Below are 14,257 nucleotides of genomic sequence, written 5' to 3' on the forward strand. Positions count from 1 at the left end.
TTCCAGGTTTTACGTCTCTCGCGCCACGCGAGAGACTACCTTAGATCGTTCGCGTGCCGCGACAGCGCCCGCGTGTCGCACCAGTTTGATGGTTTCCCTTCGCGTGGCGCGGGGAAGACCATTTTCCAGCAGGTCTGGTTCTGGGTCTGCATTTTTTTTTGCCCAGCTCAAGTTTTTACAAAAACACAACTTCAAAATGCCATAACTTTTTATCTACTTATCCGTTTTGTACGAATCTTTTTCCTACGCGTCTGTAATTAAATTAACCCGTTTATCACATTGGTTTGCATAAAATCGGATTTATACATGATTGGATAATAAATTTCTTAGGTGATTATTCGACCCGTTTGGCATTATCATCACTCTACATACTATAGAATCAATAGTTAATTCCTATCATATTTACCCATCCCGGGCTTTTCGAACCTTAACGTTTTCGTTACCACCAAAGAGTTTACGTAGGCGTTTACATTTACCGATTCATTTGTATCTATCTAAGCATTTAACCACAATTTACTTCTTGGTCTATTTTGACCCGTTTAGGGGACTTTTGAGCATTTAAACGTTAAAGTCACTCTTTTCACTTCGCATCTTTTATTCACATACTAAACAACTAATTTTATTCCACCACAACAATTTTGTGGTGGATTTAACATAAGGAATCCAAAATCCCAATTTCTACCCTTCGGTTAGACATTTTACGCATAAGACCCGTTTTTAGACATTCGCCCCATGAATGTCATTACCTATAATTTTTATACATATCTACGGACTTCGTAATCATAACACAAATTCCTAAACAACCTCTAAGGGTCGTTTCCCCGTTTTACCCAAGAAGGACTTTTTGGTCAATTTTATGTCCTTCATTTTACGGCGAAGGACCATCACTATCTATTTGACCAAAATTACACATTTAACTTTAAATTTATTTAGGCGTACCTGGCTCGAGTCATAAGATTGACCTGTTTAAATATCTTACAATTAATTTCTAATTAATACCAACGCGAAACGTATGATATTTCCTGTAATCACAAAACTCAACAAGCGATCATCAAATAATATTGTCAAATGATCTTGCCAATGCCATTTGACCCGTTTAGTCCGAACGACCATTTTCCATTATTCATTTTCAATACACGCAACTGATGTATACTAAAAAGGGTGTAAGCTTTTACTTACCTCGCATCCAAATTACGCTTTCCTTTTCGTACTTGCTCCGTTTGACCCGCTTCATTCCCAAGCCTCCATCTAGCTTATCAAGAGTCAAACTATCATCATAATTCACAAGGTGGTTAGATTAGTCATTATAACCACGACTATTCCACCTTACGTATTTTCTATGTCAAAACTACTATTCGACTCCGTCCATGGTTAGTTTAACTCTTCAAAAGTTAACTACCCTTAATTATATGATATGTGCATATAAGCTAAATCGACTTTATGATTAAAATTTCTATTACCCCACATCACATGTAATTAGTCGAACTAGGAAATTACGCGTTTGATTCATAATTTCAACATATGAACATTGTGGGCATAATTTATAACATCAACAATCAAGTTTCGTATCATTGAAAATAGGCTGTTTTTGATGACCTGTTTAACCTGTTTACAAGTCTTCAAAAATTATGATTTTTTTTATGTGGCGTACCTCTCGGAGGGTTAGACCTTGTGTTAAAATTTCAAGATCTAACTCTTTACCAAAAACTCGTAAAAATTCATTTACTAAGCTGCAATCAGATTCGTCACTTCTGACTGCAGCTTACGGAAAAATTCATTTAAAATTCCTCATTTATCCAATTGACGAAATTCCAATTGGCGATTCTTTTAATCACTTAAAAATTTCTACAGTAAGAATTTTAGATCATAACTCAATTCCTAAACTGAGTTATGACATTCGTAATGGGCTACAAATTCTGCCAGAAAACGCAGCTTGAACCTTTGATACGGAAAAATTCATAAAACGCTCAATTTTCGTCGAAAAAATGCGATTCCAGTGGGATTTTAAAGATATTTCCTGGAATTACATTTTAGACTCAAGAAATACATGTTTTTATCACGTTTTGTCCAGGTTACAGCCAATACAAGTCGGCTGTAAATTCTGATCAAGAGCCGTTTGAATTCAGCTTTCAATTTAAGCATGTTCTTGACATCATAACACTATTTTTTTAGCAATCAAAACCCCTAAAAGAATCACATACACGAATTTAGTCAAAACCCACTTAGCACATGCAAGAGGAATCATCAAATCCCTAGTCTTTAATACTAATTCATCAAGTTTTTCAACTAGGGTTTGTTTCTAAACATGAATTCATCCTAGTTTCACCCAAACATCAATCATTCAAGCTTGAATTTCGATTTCTCATAAGTTCATCAAAATCTCAACTTCATAAATATAAAAAAATTGACATACCTTACGATCCCCATGACTAGGTGATCGTTTCTATGTATTCATGCATCGATTTGGCCTTGAATTGATCCCTCAATTTGGAGATTCTCTTGATTTAGGGTTTAAACCTCTCTTTTTTCTCCTGGCTCCTCCTGGTTGATCGAAAACACACACATGTGTGTGTGTGTTTTTAATTTTTTTTATAAATGATTTAATTAAATCACTTTCCTAGTTACCCATATTTAGCCCCTCATGTTTAGAGTTTTTATAAAGAGGGTTATAAGTTTAAACTTTCATTCACTTAATTACCCATTAGTAACCAAGTTAACTATTCCTACTTAACTTAGTAAGTTCCGGGGGTCATAACCCGTTTTACTTTAAGTCTTGTTAACTCGGGCCCTTTTTATATACTTTGTTTCTTGTAAAGTATTTATCCTCCTTTTAATAAATGTTAGATTTATTTATTTAATTCCTAATATTTACCGGGTTAATTTTTAACACTAACGGTATTTTACCCGTCATTACTATTATCGTGGTTTGATTGTCAAACCCATTTTCGGGGTGTTACACTCGGGCACGGCCCCGTGTCCGCTGGGCACGGCCCCGTGTCCATCCTCCTTCGCTTTTTTCATTAATTGCAGTTTGTCTGCATTAGTTGATCACGCCCCCGTGTCCGATGGGCACGACCACGTGTGCAGAAGCGTATCTGTACTATCAAGATTTCCTCAGATTCTGCGAATCTTAGAGTTGACCACGGCCCCGTGTCCAGTGGGCACGCCCCCGTGGTGGGTGATAGAAGCTTCTACAGCTTTGTCTTTTCTGCTGACACTTGGGCACGCCCCCGTGCTCGCTGAGCACGGGGCGTGTTCAGCCTTCTGTTCTCTTGTTTTGCTTGGGAAGATGCTGTCGGGAGGTCGGGCATGCCACGTTTGTTCCTTTTCTTGTATTTATGTTAGATTTAGCTACCTTTTTTCTTCTTTTGAGCTCATTTAATCCTGAAAATACAAAAGGAAGACAAAAACACACTTTTTCCAACATTAGTACTAAAAAGGGTTAGTTTTATGCCACAATTGATGTAATTTATATGTTGCATTTTGTGCACATCACCACCATGTGGTCCATCCCAAACCATCGCTATCCCCCACTACCCCACTGACTACCCACTTCATCCACGAACCCGCTACCCAAGCCGAAGAACATGGCATCCTGGACCCAAGAGGAAGAATTGGCTCTCGTCACAAGCGTCGTTGACGCTATGAAGGGGCGGCCACCGGACCAAACAAAATATTGGCCAGAAGCATTCGCAACCTACCGACATAACGTCGGTAACGACCGCCACAACCTCAACGCGTGCCAACATAAATGGCGCGAGCTACGGCCCAAGCTCGACCGTTTCAAGGCTTACTACGAAGCCGTTCCGAGCGGCGAGTTAAGCCACGAGAACCGGGTGGCGGTGGCGAACATAGAGTTTCGAGGCAAGGAGCGAAATGCGTTCGACAAGATCGACCTTTTTGAAATTTATTTAACGCTCTAGGTTTGTTATTTTGTAATTTTTAGGATTATGTAATTTTTAAAATTTTAATGAAGTTGTAGGTTTTTTTTTTATAAATGTTATGTGATTTTTATAAATTTTTTGTAATTTTTTTTGAATATTCTGCCACGCGGTGCACCCAACCCAAGCCCCACCATACCCCAAGGACACGTAACTAGGCGGTGGAAGGGCTCCCATTCCACGTGTCAACAAATACCCCAACTCAAGCCCAACCCAAACCCCACCATACCTCACGGTCTAAACACTGTACAAAAGCCTGTTGTCCAAACCAAAAACTGTACTAACCTAAACACTGCACTAAACTACACTAGCCTAAACACTAAACTGCAGTAACCTGAACCTAAAAACTTGTTGTCCAAACCAAAAGCTGCACTTAACTACACTAACCTAAACAAATGGAAGTGTTCGTATGGCCCCTAATCAATATCATAGTTAATATCAAGAGCAAATTACGATTTTGACCCCTATGATTATATCATTTTTACTCTTTTAGTCCAAAAGTGAATCTTTTAACATCTGAGCCCCCAACGTCTTTTTTTCTTACCATTTTGGCTCATAACACTAACCTCATCCATTTACTTTTAGGGGCCAAAAGGGTTAGAAAAAAAAGTTGGGGGTCCAAAAGGGTTAGAAAAAAAGAAGTTGAGGGCTCAGATGTTAAAAAAAATTCTTTTTAGGCTAAAAAGGTAAAAGTGATATAACCATATGGCCCAAAATCATATTTTACTCTAATATCAAATTAGATAACTAAGTTTGAATTTAAAGTAAATAGATAAATATAAAAGTAATAATTAAACTAAATAATATTTAGTAGGAGAATTATCTATAATTAATTAGAAGAGATTAAACTAAAATAATAATTATCCATAAAACATGGTCTAATAATATGATGACAAGTGTCCCAAAGATGGTTTCTTTTGTTCTTTTAAATGTTTTTTTTTTAAATAAGGTAAAAAGACAAATATACCCTTATGTGCCTTGCACATGATCCGACTTGATAGAAAAAATTAACTGGGTTAGAACCAAAGGACATAACGTGCAAGATTTTAAAACATTAAGTATAGGGGTGTAAACAAGCCCAGAGGCTCGAGAGCTACTCGTTATTGGCTCGGTTAAAAGCTCGAACGAGCCGAGCTTTAACGAGCCCGAGCCTGAGCCTGAAATAGAGTTCGTTTAGTTATCGAGCCCGAACTCGAGCCTGAAATACAAAGCTCGTGTAGGCTCGCGAGTCTAAACGAGCCCGAACAAAAATTTATTTAGTTATAAACTATAATAATAGTGATGATAACATTGTCGAGCCGAGCTTTGTCTCGTTTAAGCGATATTGAAACGAGTTCGAGTCGAGTTTTTAGCTCGTCTGAGGTTATTCTTAAAATAGGTTGAGTTGAGTCGAGCCGAGCTCGAGCTTTGGGTTTTACTTGCGAGCCGAGTTCGACCTCAAATAAGTAGGCTCGAACCGAGCCGAGCTCGAGCCTCGTAAAAACATGACGAGCCGAGCTCGAGCCCAGTCGAGCTTGGGCTCGGCCCGGCTCGTTTACACCCCTAATTAAATACAACACTCATCAATTTGAAAGATAAATGACACCGCTTGAAATTTAAAGGACAAAATTTAAAATTCACTCCATTCCCTTTTTTTACTATAAGCTCGAGCCTCATAAAAACATGACGAGCCGAGCTCGGGCTCAGCCCGGCTCGTTTACACCCCTAATTAAATATAAGACTTATCAATCTTCCTATACTAATAAACAAAAATCTTTTTTGACACGTGTCACTTCCTCATGCTTTCTCATCTTACTTTTCTATTTATCTATGTTAAATAACAATAATAATTTTAAACTAAAAATTTAGATAAGGATACACCTTTTTTATAAAAGATTTTCATTTACTATATAAAAGATAAAATAATAATAATAATAATAATAATAATAATAATAATAATAATAATAATAATAATAATAATAATAATAATATAAATTATTCGACGATGATTGGTTCAGTTGTGTGTTTTTTTTTTATTTACACATATTTATATTATCACTAACCGAATGAAAGTTATTTATCAATTTATGAAATCCTAGCTATAAACTTAATAATTATAGTATCAAATTTTTTTATTTACACATATTTATATTATCACTAACCGAATGAAAGATATTTATCAATTTATGAAATCCTAGCTATAAACTTAATAATTATAGTATCAAATTTTTTTATTTACACATATTTATATTATCACTAACCGAATGAAAGATATTTATCAATTTATGAAATCCTAGCTATAAACTTAATAATTATAGTATCAATTTATGAAATCCTAGCTATAAACTTGTAAGACCATGTGTAGTGGTAATGCCCTTACTCTTGGGCGTTTTACGCCATGTGGCAGCTTAGTCAGCAATGAGACATTGTGAGACGTTTTCTAAAACGGGTGTAGTGGGGATATGGGCATTGTAGTGTAATAGAATTAAATTAAAAAACCATAAAAATGTTATTGGACAAAAAAGGCATAGAAACAGGGTCGGCTAAAAAAATGGTTATCAAAATGACAACAAACTAATATAGTTAAAATAACATTAAGAATATATATCTTATTAGGTTAAGTAGCATTACGAGAAGCAACAACACTACTCCTGTCAAAACATTCAGGTTCATCACGAAACTTGCCTAAAGCCATTGCATTGTAACATCTATAACATAACACTACTCCTGCCAAAACATTCAGGTCCATCACGAAACTTGCCTAAAGCCATTGCATTGTAACATCTATAACATCATCACCTGAAAAATTCTTCTCACCCATATTAAGAATAACCTTAAAAACTTCTTTAGTTTTACAAAGATTTTCTTTATCATATTGGAATTTAACCAGTATGTCGCTTAAAGAATACAATAACACAATGTCTTTTCCATCGAGTATCGATTATATCCATATATGGCTTTTACAAAGCTACCTTTTCTTAAAATAATGTCTTAATTCCCATTTATGCCGGATTAATCCCCTTAAAAACATAAGACATAGAAGGTTTTTCATCCACATCACATAAACATAAAACCCTCAACAAAAGAGTCATCGTTGTCACAATAATCAAACAATTTTTCAAAAAGTTTTCACAATTTCTCTGCATTCAATTATTCCCCAACTTCATCATCTTTTTGAATTTTTTACGGCTTAAAAATTAGTTAAGGATACACCTTTTTTTATAAATGATTTTCATTTACTATATAAAAGATAAAATAATAATAATAATAATAATAATGTTAATAATAATAACAACAATAATAAAAAGTAAATAATACTAAAAATTTTTACGGCTTATCATTAACAATATAAGTAAATAAACAAATAAATAACATTAAATAATAATCTATACTATATAATAAAAGAAACCTGTTTTGGGACACTTGTCATTCTCTCATTTACTTGATTAAAATTATTAATAATACTAAAAATAATAATATTAAATCTAAATTAATATAAATTCTTATTATTAATAATATTTAACCAAATCTAAAATCTAATCTAATACAAATTTTTATTATCAATAATATTTTTCAACAACGGTGGATTTTTGTACACATTATTATTTCACTTTTTTCAAATACATATACATTAATGGTATATCCTATATCATATGTCATATATCATATATCATATCATTTTTCTTTTGAACGGCATATATATTGTAATGTTGTAACATCAAATTATGATATTATTATATTAAATAATGCATTGGGTTAGATTATTAACAAATTGTGTACTACATGTCTGCATGGTACATACACATTATAATATAATGTTATATCATATCTATCTATACTATATAATATATAATAAAAAGAAACCTGTTTTTGTGACACTTGTCATTCTCTCATTTAATTGATTAAAATTATTAATAATACTAAAAATAATAATATTTAATCTAAATTAATACAAATTCTTATTATTAATAATATTTAATCAAATCTAAAATCTAATCTAATACAAATTTTTATTATCAATAATATTTAATCAAATCTAATAAGAATTCATATGAATTCCAAAGTTGATATTAACTTTCAAATAATTAAAAAAAAATCCGCCTAACATCACAAATGTTTCTGTTAAATTCGATTAATTAATTTGTTCAACAATCACTATTATCTTTATCATTCAGGTTAACCGATTTATCATAATACAACCTCCCACCTATTCAATCATATGATTTTTTCAATCTTATATTAACTAAATAAATAAAAATTAATATTCAATCTTATCCTACTTTAAATATAAAAAAATCCGTTAGTTTAGATTAATATTCATTCTTATCCTACTTTAAATATAAAAAAAACCGTTAGTTTTTTTAAATATAATTTTTTATTATTTGGTATATAAAATCATATTTATTCAACCCATGTAATACACGGGGGGTTTTTAAAATATAACTTTTTTTTATTATTTGGTAAACAATGTTACATTTATTCAACCCGTGTAATACAATGGTTTTAAAATTTTTTTTTTATTATTTGGTATATAATATTACATTTATTCAACCCGTACAATACATATGGTTCTTATAGATATAACTTATTTTATTATTTAATATATAAAATTACATTTCTTCAACCCGTGCAATAAAGGAGGCTTTTAAAAAGATAATGCTTTATCATTTGATATAGAAAATTCATTTATTAAACCCGTGTAATACACGGGGTTATAACCTAGTTTAAAAGATAAAGGACAACGCCTAAAATTTAAAGTAAAAAATTTAAAATTCACTCCATTTCCTTTTTTACTATATCTTCATAATTTTTTTAAATTAGTTTGTGTCAAACACTAAAAAAAACATAGATATCTAATTTTAAAACAATAAATTTAGATCCAATATTGTTGTAATAAGACTTCAACAAAACCTACCAACCATAAACCACTCGATTGTATCGCTGTTGAATCTCCTCCCAAAATGACGAAAATTAGGGTTTCCTTCATCATCGCCCTCCTCCTTCTATCATCTTCATTCTTCCTTCAAGGTTCCATCTCATCTCTCATCTAAATTCATATGTTCCATCAGATTCTGTTAATTATACATAATTTTTTGTAGTAACCTGTTGTATGATTGTTGATTTTATTATAACTTTCGTGTTTTAAGATCTATTTATGCATCTTTTTAAGTTTTGTAATCTGTAATTGATCTTAAATCCTTATTGGATTTTGAGTTGTGTGATTTTTCAAGTTGTCAAAGTAATTTACTTGCTAAGTACGTTACTTGAACTTGCTGATTTTCAGTATTAAATGGATTAATTCTTTTGTTTAGCTGGCTGTTCTGGTTTTAGAAATTACGTCTGTTGTAGGTGTTACTTGCAATTTGAAGAATTGAGTACACTTAATTAGTTTATTGGGAAAGTCAAATCTGTTTCGTGTAATTGAGTGTCAGTTTTAAGGTTTTTTAATCATGATCTGTCTCAATAAATTTGTTCTAAGTTTGATTGTGTTGATGATGTTGATACTTTACATGATTGAGCTTTGGTTTTGTTAAAGCAGTAGTGATAATACTACCTGTTTAAGCCATTTCACGTGTAGGCGTTGCTCATATGTTTATGAGATTGTGTTAATTGATGGTGTTGCTCCATAGTTGCCAGGTGTCAGTCTGAGTCAGATTCAGAAGATGCCGAACTGGTTGCTGAAACGGTTGAGGAAGGAGGAGATCTTGGGATTGTTGGCGATGACGTTCAGGACTTCGGTAGTGGGAATTATAGTCCAGCTCCAGGTGTAGAAACAGTATGTGTTTTCCCAAAGAATGCTGCAAAAAGTAAGTAAATTTTTTTTTTTTAAAGTCAAAATCAAGATTAAGTTGCAGATACAATTTTATTCTTGAAGCATTTTTGTCTCTTGGAAAAAAATCCCTAACATATGTCTTCTTTATTTCTTGTCCGCAGCGGTAGTGGCAGGGAAAGAGACGGAAGTTTTAATTGGAATGAAAAACGAGGGTGACGTTTTATTCTCTCATTGGTTTTAATTGGTTTCCGATTGTTTAGGGGTCATATTCATACCACCTGTAACAAAACTGATTATAGTATACTCTACCAAATTGTATTATTGGGGGAATTATGTTCAAAAAAAAAGTTTACAAATAATTTATTATTATATATTTTAATTGATGGTAAAAACAAATTGTCATATTATTAACTTAAATATTTCACGAATATACGAATGTTCATTTTGAAATATCATCTCAAGCAGCAAAAACATGGCCAAACAAACTCTCTTGAAATTGTTGTTTATCCGATTTTGATGATTCCCTATCACTTAATTTTCTGTATTTATTTGAGCTTATAATATTAATTAGTTATTGGTATGATTTGTATTCTTCAGTGCTAGTTGTTATTTTGTATATCAAGCATAATTGATCTCACTTTTTTCTGTTGTTTGATGATTAGGTGATCAAACTGTAAAGGTTCTTGCAGTTCATGCTAGTGTTCATCTCCCCTTTGATCACCGTATGTTGGTTCAGAATCTTTCTGCTCAGGTAATACTTATTCGTGTAAATTTACTTATTTACCCTTTGTCTAAACCTAATGTTAGACTCTTTTTACTGCCGTTTAAAGTAGCATCTTCTATGACAATAATGCCCTTTTTGGTCAATCTTTTTATTTTTATAAAAAGCAGATTTGCCGAACACTCAAACACCATTTAAATACACATATTCACCCCATATGTATGTTTACATTTTTTTAAAAGGTATTTGTTGCTTAAAAGATGTAATAACCTAATTTGTAATTTATCGTCCACATTCTCGACTGCTATGGTGTTTGCCTTAGAAAAAAAAATGTTGATTACACAGGAATTTGATCTAATTCACATCTTATTTATTTTAACAGGTTTTCAACAATGCATCTATTCCTCCTTCGGTTCAAGCTGCTTTCCCTTATATATTCGCTGTCAGCAAATTCTTACAGGTAGATCCGCCACTTTTGCAGTCGTTCACCACTATTATTAATAAGCGGCATTGAATAGGCGGGTTGGGTGACATGTCGAAAAGGGTAACCCTTTCTTGTTTTATTGAAGGCTGGAACGTTTGATCTTGTTGGAACAATAGTTTATGAGATAGACCAACTACCATATCAAAATACGTTCTACAACGGTACCATTGAAGTTACTGAAGCCGGTGGTCTAGTCAGCATGGAGACAGTCTTTCTAGTTTCCCTTGGAATTTCTCTTCTTGTCTTCCTCGGATTGTGGATTCGCGGTCAAATACAAAATCTTTCCAAGGTATTATTATGCAGCCTTTTTTAATTATTTTATTTATCAGTTTTTTTTTTTTTTTAAAATAATCAGAAATTTTCAAATACTCAAAAACAAGCGGTTGATTTTGCTGGTTTTTTACTCAGAAAACAAAAAAGGCACCAAAGGTGGAAACTGGAACTCGGAGCGTTGATGCATCTATGGATGAATGGCTAGAGGTTGGTATCTCTCACCTAAAAGTTTCATTAAATTTGTTTGTTTTTTTATTATTTTGATAATGTCACAAACCCTCCTTTGTCTTGAATTTATAAGTAGTTTACGTGTTAAATATGGTAAACTGCGGAAATAAATTAGTTTTATGCTTTCTGAATACTCTACTTTTATTCAGTTCATATCCATTTTAGCTATAAATGGGTCAATAATGCTGCCTCTGCTGTCATGATCCATTTGGATTATCTTGTTACATTATTATTATTCGTCGTTGATAAATTTCGATGGTTTAATGTTGTTTATTTTAGGGAACTGCTTACACTCAATCAAAGGCGAGCAAGTCGAAGAAGAAGAAGTAGAGGTATAATGTTGTCATGAGGGAGGAATAGATACTTGTAACTGTTGTAGAATGAGAAAGTAACTTTTACGCAGTCGTTTTCTTGGAGATTTTGATATGTTTAGCCTCGTTAAACACACACGTTTAGGCTATTTAATATTTAACATACTTATTATATACCTAATATGATGGCGATTGCATAATAACCGGTTCCAAATCCGACCCGGTAGACCCGACCTGGAACCGGTTCCAGTTTCTACCCGCATTATTGAAGAACCGGTTCCGGGTTCAAAAAACCCGTAGGTTCTTACCCGGTTCCACATTTTATAAAAAAAATTGGTTCGTACCCGGAACCAAATCCAACCTGGTTCCTACACAGTGTGGATGTGGACTTATTGTTGAGCTTTAATCCCACCGGCCTTTCAAAGACTATCGATGAAAGAAAAATTATGAAAAGTCTCTCACTGTCGATGTGAACTTGTCCAACACCCAATGAAATTCAAACACAACCGTATGAGAAAAGGGTCAACCTATGAAAATGTGAGGTGATACCCACATCCTATAAATTATGAGGAGAGGTCAGCAGTGATGCGTGATGACATGAAATTGTACTAATATGAAATATCATTGATGTAAAGGACATTAATAGTAAATGAAAGTTGCATGTGTAATTAATAATACCAGAAATAATAGTATAAAATGGCGACAACATAGATTGTCGTCGTAAAGGATGAAAAGGATAATCTAAAAAGATAACGTCAAACTTCTCGATTACATTGGAAATAAATAAGGAAGCCGGCTAAGCTATTCGGGTGCAACGTCAATGTTAGCCCCGATATGTTGAAAACACTACCCCTTGCTGACGGGTTTGTTGGGTTTTGCTGATTTGTTTAGTTAACTGGATTGTCTTGAGCTTGAGCAAATGTATTTTTTTTGTGAGATAGATAATACTTTTTAATACGTGTTGGATTTATTTAGGACCATACCCATTCAGGATTCTTCTTTTTTATTTTGTTTGAATAGTGGAAATCAACATTAAAACACCAAGAATCACAAGGATTTGATGATTTACATATTGCGGATCTAATTATACATGTTACAAATATTCTTTAGCTCCAAATTTTAACCAAATCAAAGATGCAACATCACATACATCTGCATTGCTAGCAGATTCTATCCTATTTTGGAACTAAATCATTAAACTCGGCAGCTTCTATCTTAAGCATGCTCCTACGGAATATTCCACGCCCATATGTTGAAGTGATGAGAACAACAAGCAATGGTAGCTGCAATGTTGCAAATGAAGCAATTGGTAGACATGTTAATGCAGCGATTGGGATCAAGACCCATGGCTTGTCATGTTCAAAATTAATATATAAACTTGCACTGAAGGCTATCATCATGGCGGACACTGATATGAATAACATCACAAGGCCAAATATTAATCTCTTGGGTAACTTGTAGAGAAAATCATCATCCGCATAACGTGCCGTGAGAATGGATAGAAACAACAACAAGGCCGTGGTGGATGTGAATAATGAGATAGCATTAGAGACAACAAATATGATGAAGCTGAGACTTTCTCTATAAGTTGCTTGCCCAGTCTCCCCATTGTTCCCACCTGGTACGGTAATAGCCGCTGCAAAAACCATTGTGATAATAAGTGCAGCTGTGATAGTATATGAATCCGCCGTTTTTTTCATCCAGTCTTCACCTTTTTGTCTCAAATCCTTGTGCTCTTTCCTGAATACCATCATTGGTGTTTCTTTGTTTTTGTTCCTCTCTTCCATGTCCTCTGGACGTAATATTTCTCTCACTTCCTGTAAGTTAATAGATGTTAAACCAAATAGTTCAAAATTAAAATTTATTCAATTTTTATTCTTTTTCACTTGGAAAGATAGAATAACATTTTCACCTGAAACCATTGTAATTCCTTTTGCATTTGTAATGCCCCACCGGTAACCCTATTGATTTTGTGTGGAGGTGCCAATTTCCCAACCAAGTGCAAGAGGTTATTTCCATCTTTGTCGATAATTGATTTATGAGAAAATTTGCGAAGAACCATCATATTTACCAAAAGGTTGTAAACTTTCTCACAACGGTTCATTATTGAAATTTGAGAAACAGTATAACCATTAACATCACTAGTCCACATTGACTGTGGGAAAGTTTCGATGATCATACTTAGTACCTCTGGAGTATCATTTTCCATCGCGACAAGAAATGCATCTCCATAATGATCAGAAGTACCTGACTTTAGTTTACTAACTTCAACGCATATACGCTTGAGAATCATAAAAGCTCTATTATGTTTCACTTTCTCCTCGTGTAGTTTCGTAATATGTGGCACTGTAGGCAATTGATGGATACCAAAAATTTAAGGCTGAATTTAGTTATCAACATAAAGTATTTAGCATAAGGTATAACTTCTTGGCTTATAAATCCCATTTTATTAAATACCCTACAATGGTTAAAAGATGTTAAGAAAGTTTGGTTCTTCATTTGTGTTATATTTCAGAGACCACTCACCTTTTTCACCCTCCTTTCTAG

At 33.4% G+C, this 14,257-nt stretch overlaps 2 protein-coding genes across 4 annotated transcripts in view; one reads left to right on the top strand and one right to left on the bottom strand.

Moving 5' to 3' along the window:
• Window positions 1-8,794: 8,794 nt before the first annotated feature.
• LOC110921105 (translocon-associated protein subunit alpha) lies at window positions 8,795-11,891 on the top strand. The gene is made up of 8 exons (XM_022165374.2): window positions 8,795-8,948; window positions 9,551-9,727; window positions 9,855-9,905; window positions 10,356-10,444; window positions 10,797-10,874; window positions 10,984-11,187; window positions 11,307-11,378; window positions 11,679-11,891. The coding sequence occupies exons 1-8, from the start codon at window positions 8,882-8,884 to the stop codon at window positions 11,727-11,729; spliced, it is 789 nt and encodes a 262-aa protein (XP_022021066.1). The 5' UTR covers window positions 8,795-8,881; the 3' UTR covers window positions 11,730-11,891.
• An 818-nt stretch (window positions 11,892-12,709) lies between these two features.
• LOC110920664 overlaps window positions 12,710-14,257 on the bottom strand; it is a 31,305-nt gene continuing 29,757 nt past the window's right edge. For 2 of the 3 annotated variants that reach the window (XM_022164849.2, XM_022164848.2), the window contains 2 exons: window positions 13,623-14,056; window positions 12,710-13,527 (listed from right to left, as the gene is read on the bottom strand). In XM_022164849.2, the coding sequence (XP_022020541.1) occupies window positions 12,886-13,527; window positions 13,623-14,056 (1,076 nt within the window). In that variant the 3' untranslated portion in view covers window positions 12,710-12,885. The remainder of the gene's footprint in view (window positions 13,528-13,622; window positions 14,057-14,257) is intronic. The other variant, XM_022164850.2, reaches the window with a different exon arrangement.

The sequence above is a fragment of the Helianthus annuus genome, chromosome 17, assembly GCF_002127325.2.
Source record: "Helianthus annuus cultivar XRQ/B chromosome 17, HanXRQr2.0-SUNRISE, whole genome shotgun sequence".
NCBI classification, from domain to species: Eukaryota; Viridiplantae; Streptophyta; class Magnoliopsida; order Asterales; family Asteraceae; genus Helianthus; species Helianthus annuus.

Bases quoted from the DNA above. Each gene is read 5' to 3' on its own strand.
- LOC110921105 (XM_022165374.2), top strand. From the start codon at position 8,882: ATGACGAAAATTAGGGTTTCCTTCATCATCGCCCTCCTCCTTCTATCA. The intron at 8,949-9,550 runs GTTCCATCTCAT...GTTGCTCCATAG, and splicing joins ATCTTCATTCTTCCTTCAAG to TTGCCAGGTGTCAGTCTGAG. The intron at 11,379-11,678 runs GTTGGTATCTCT...TGTTTATTTTAG, and splicing joins CTATGGATGAATGGCTAGAG to GGAACTGCTTACACTCAATC.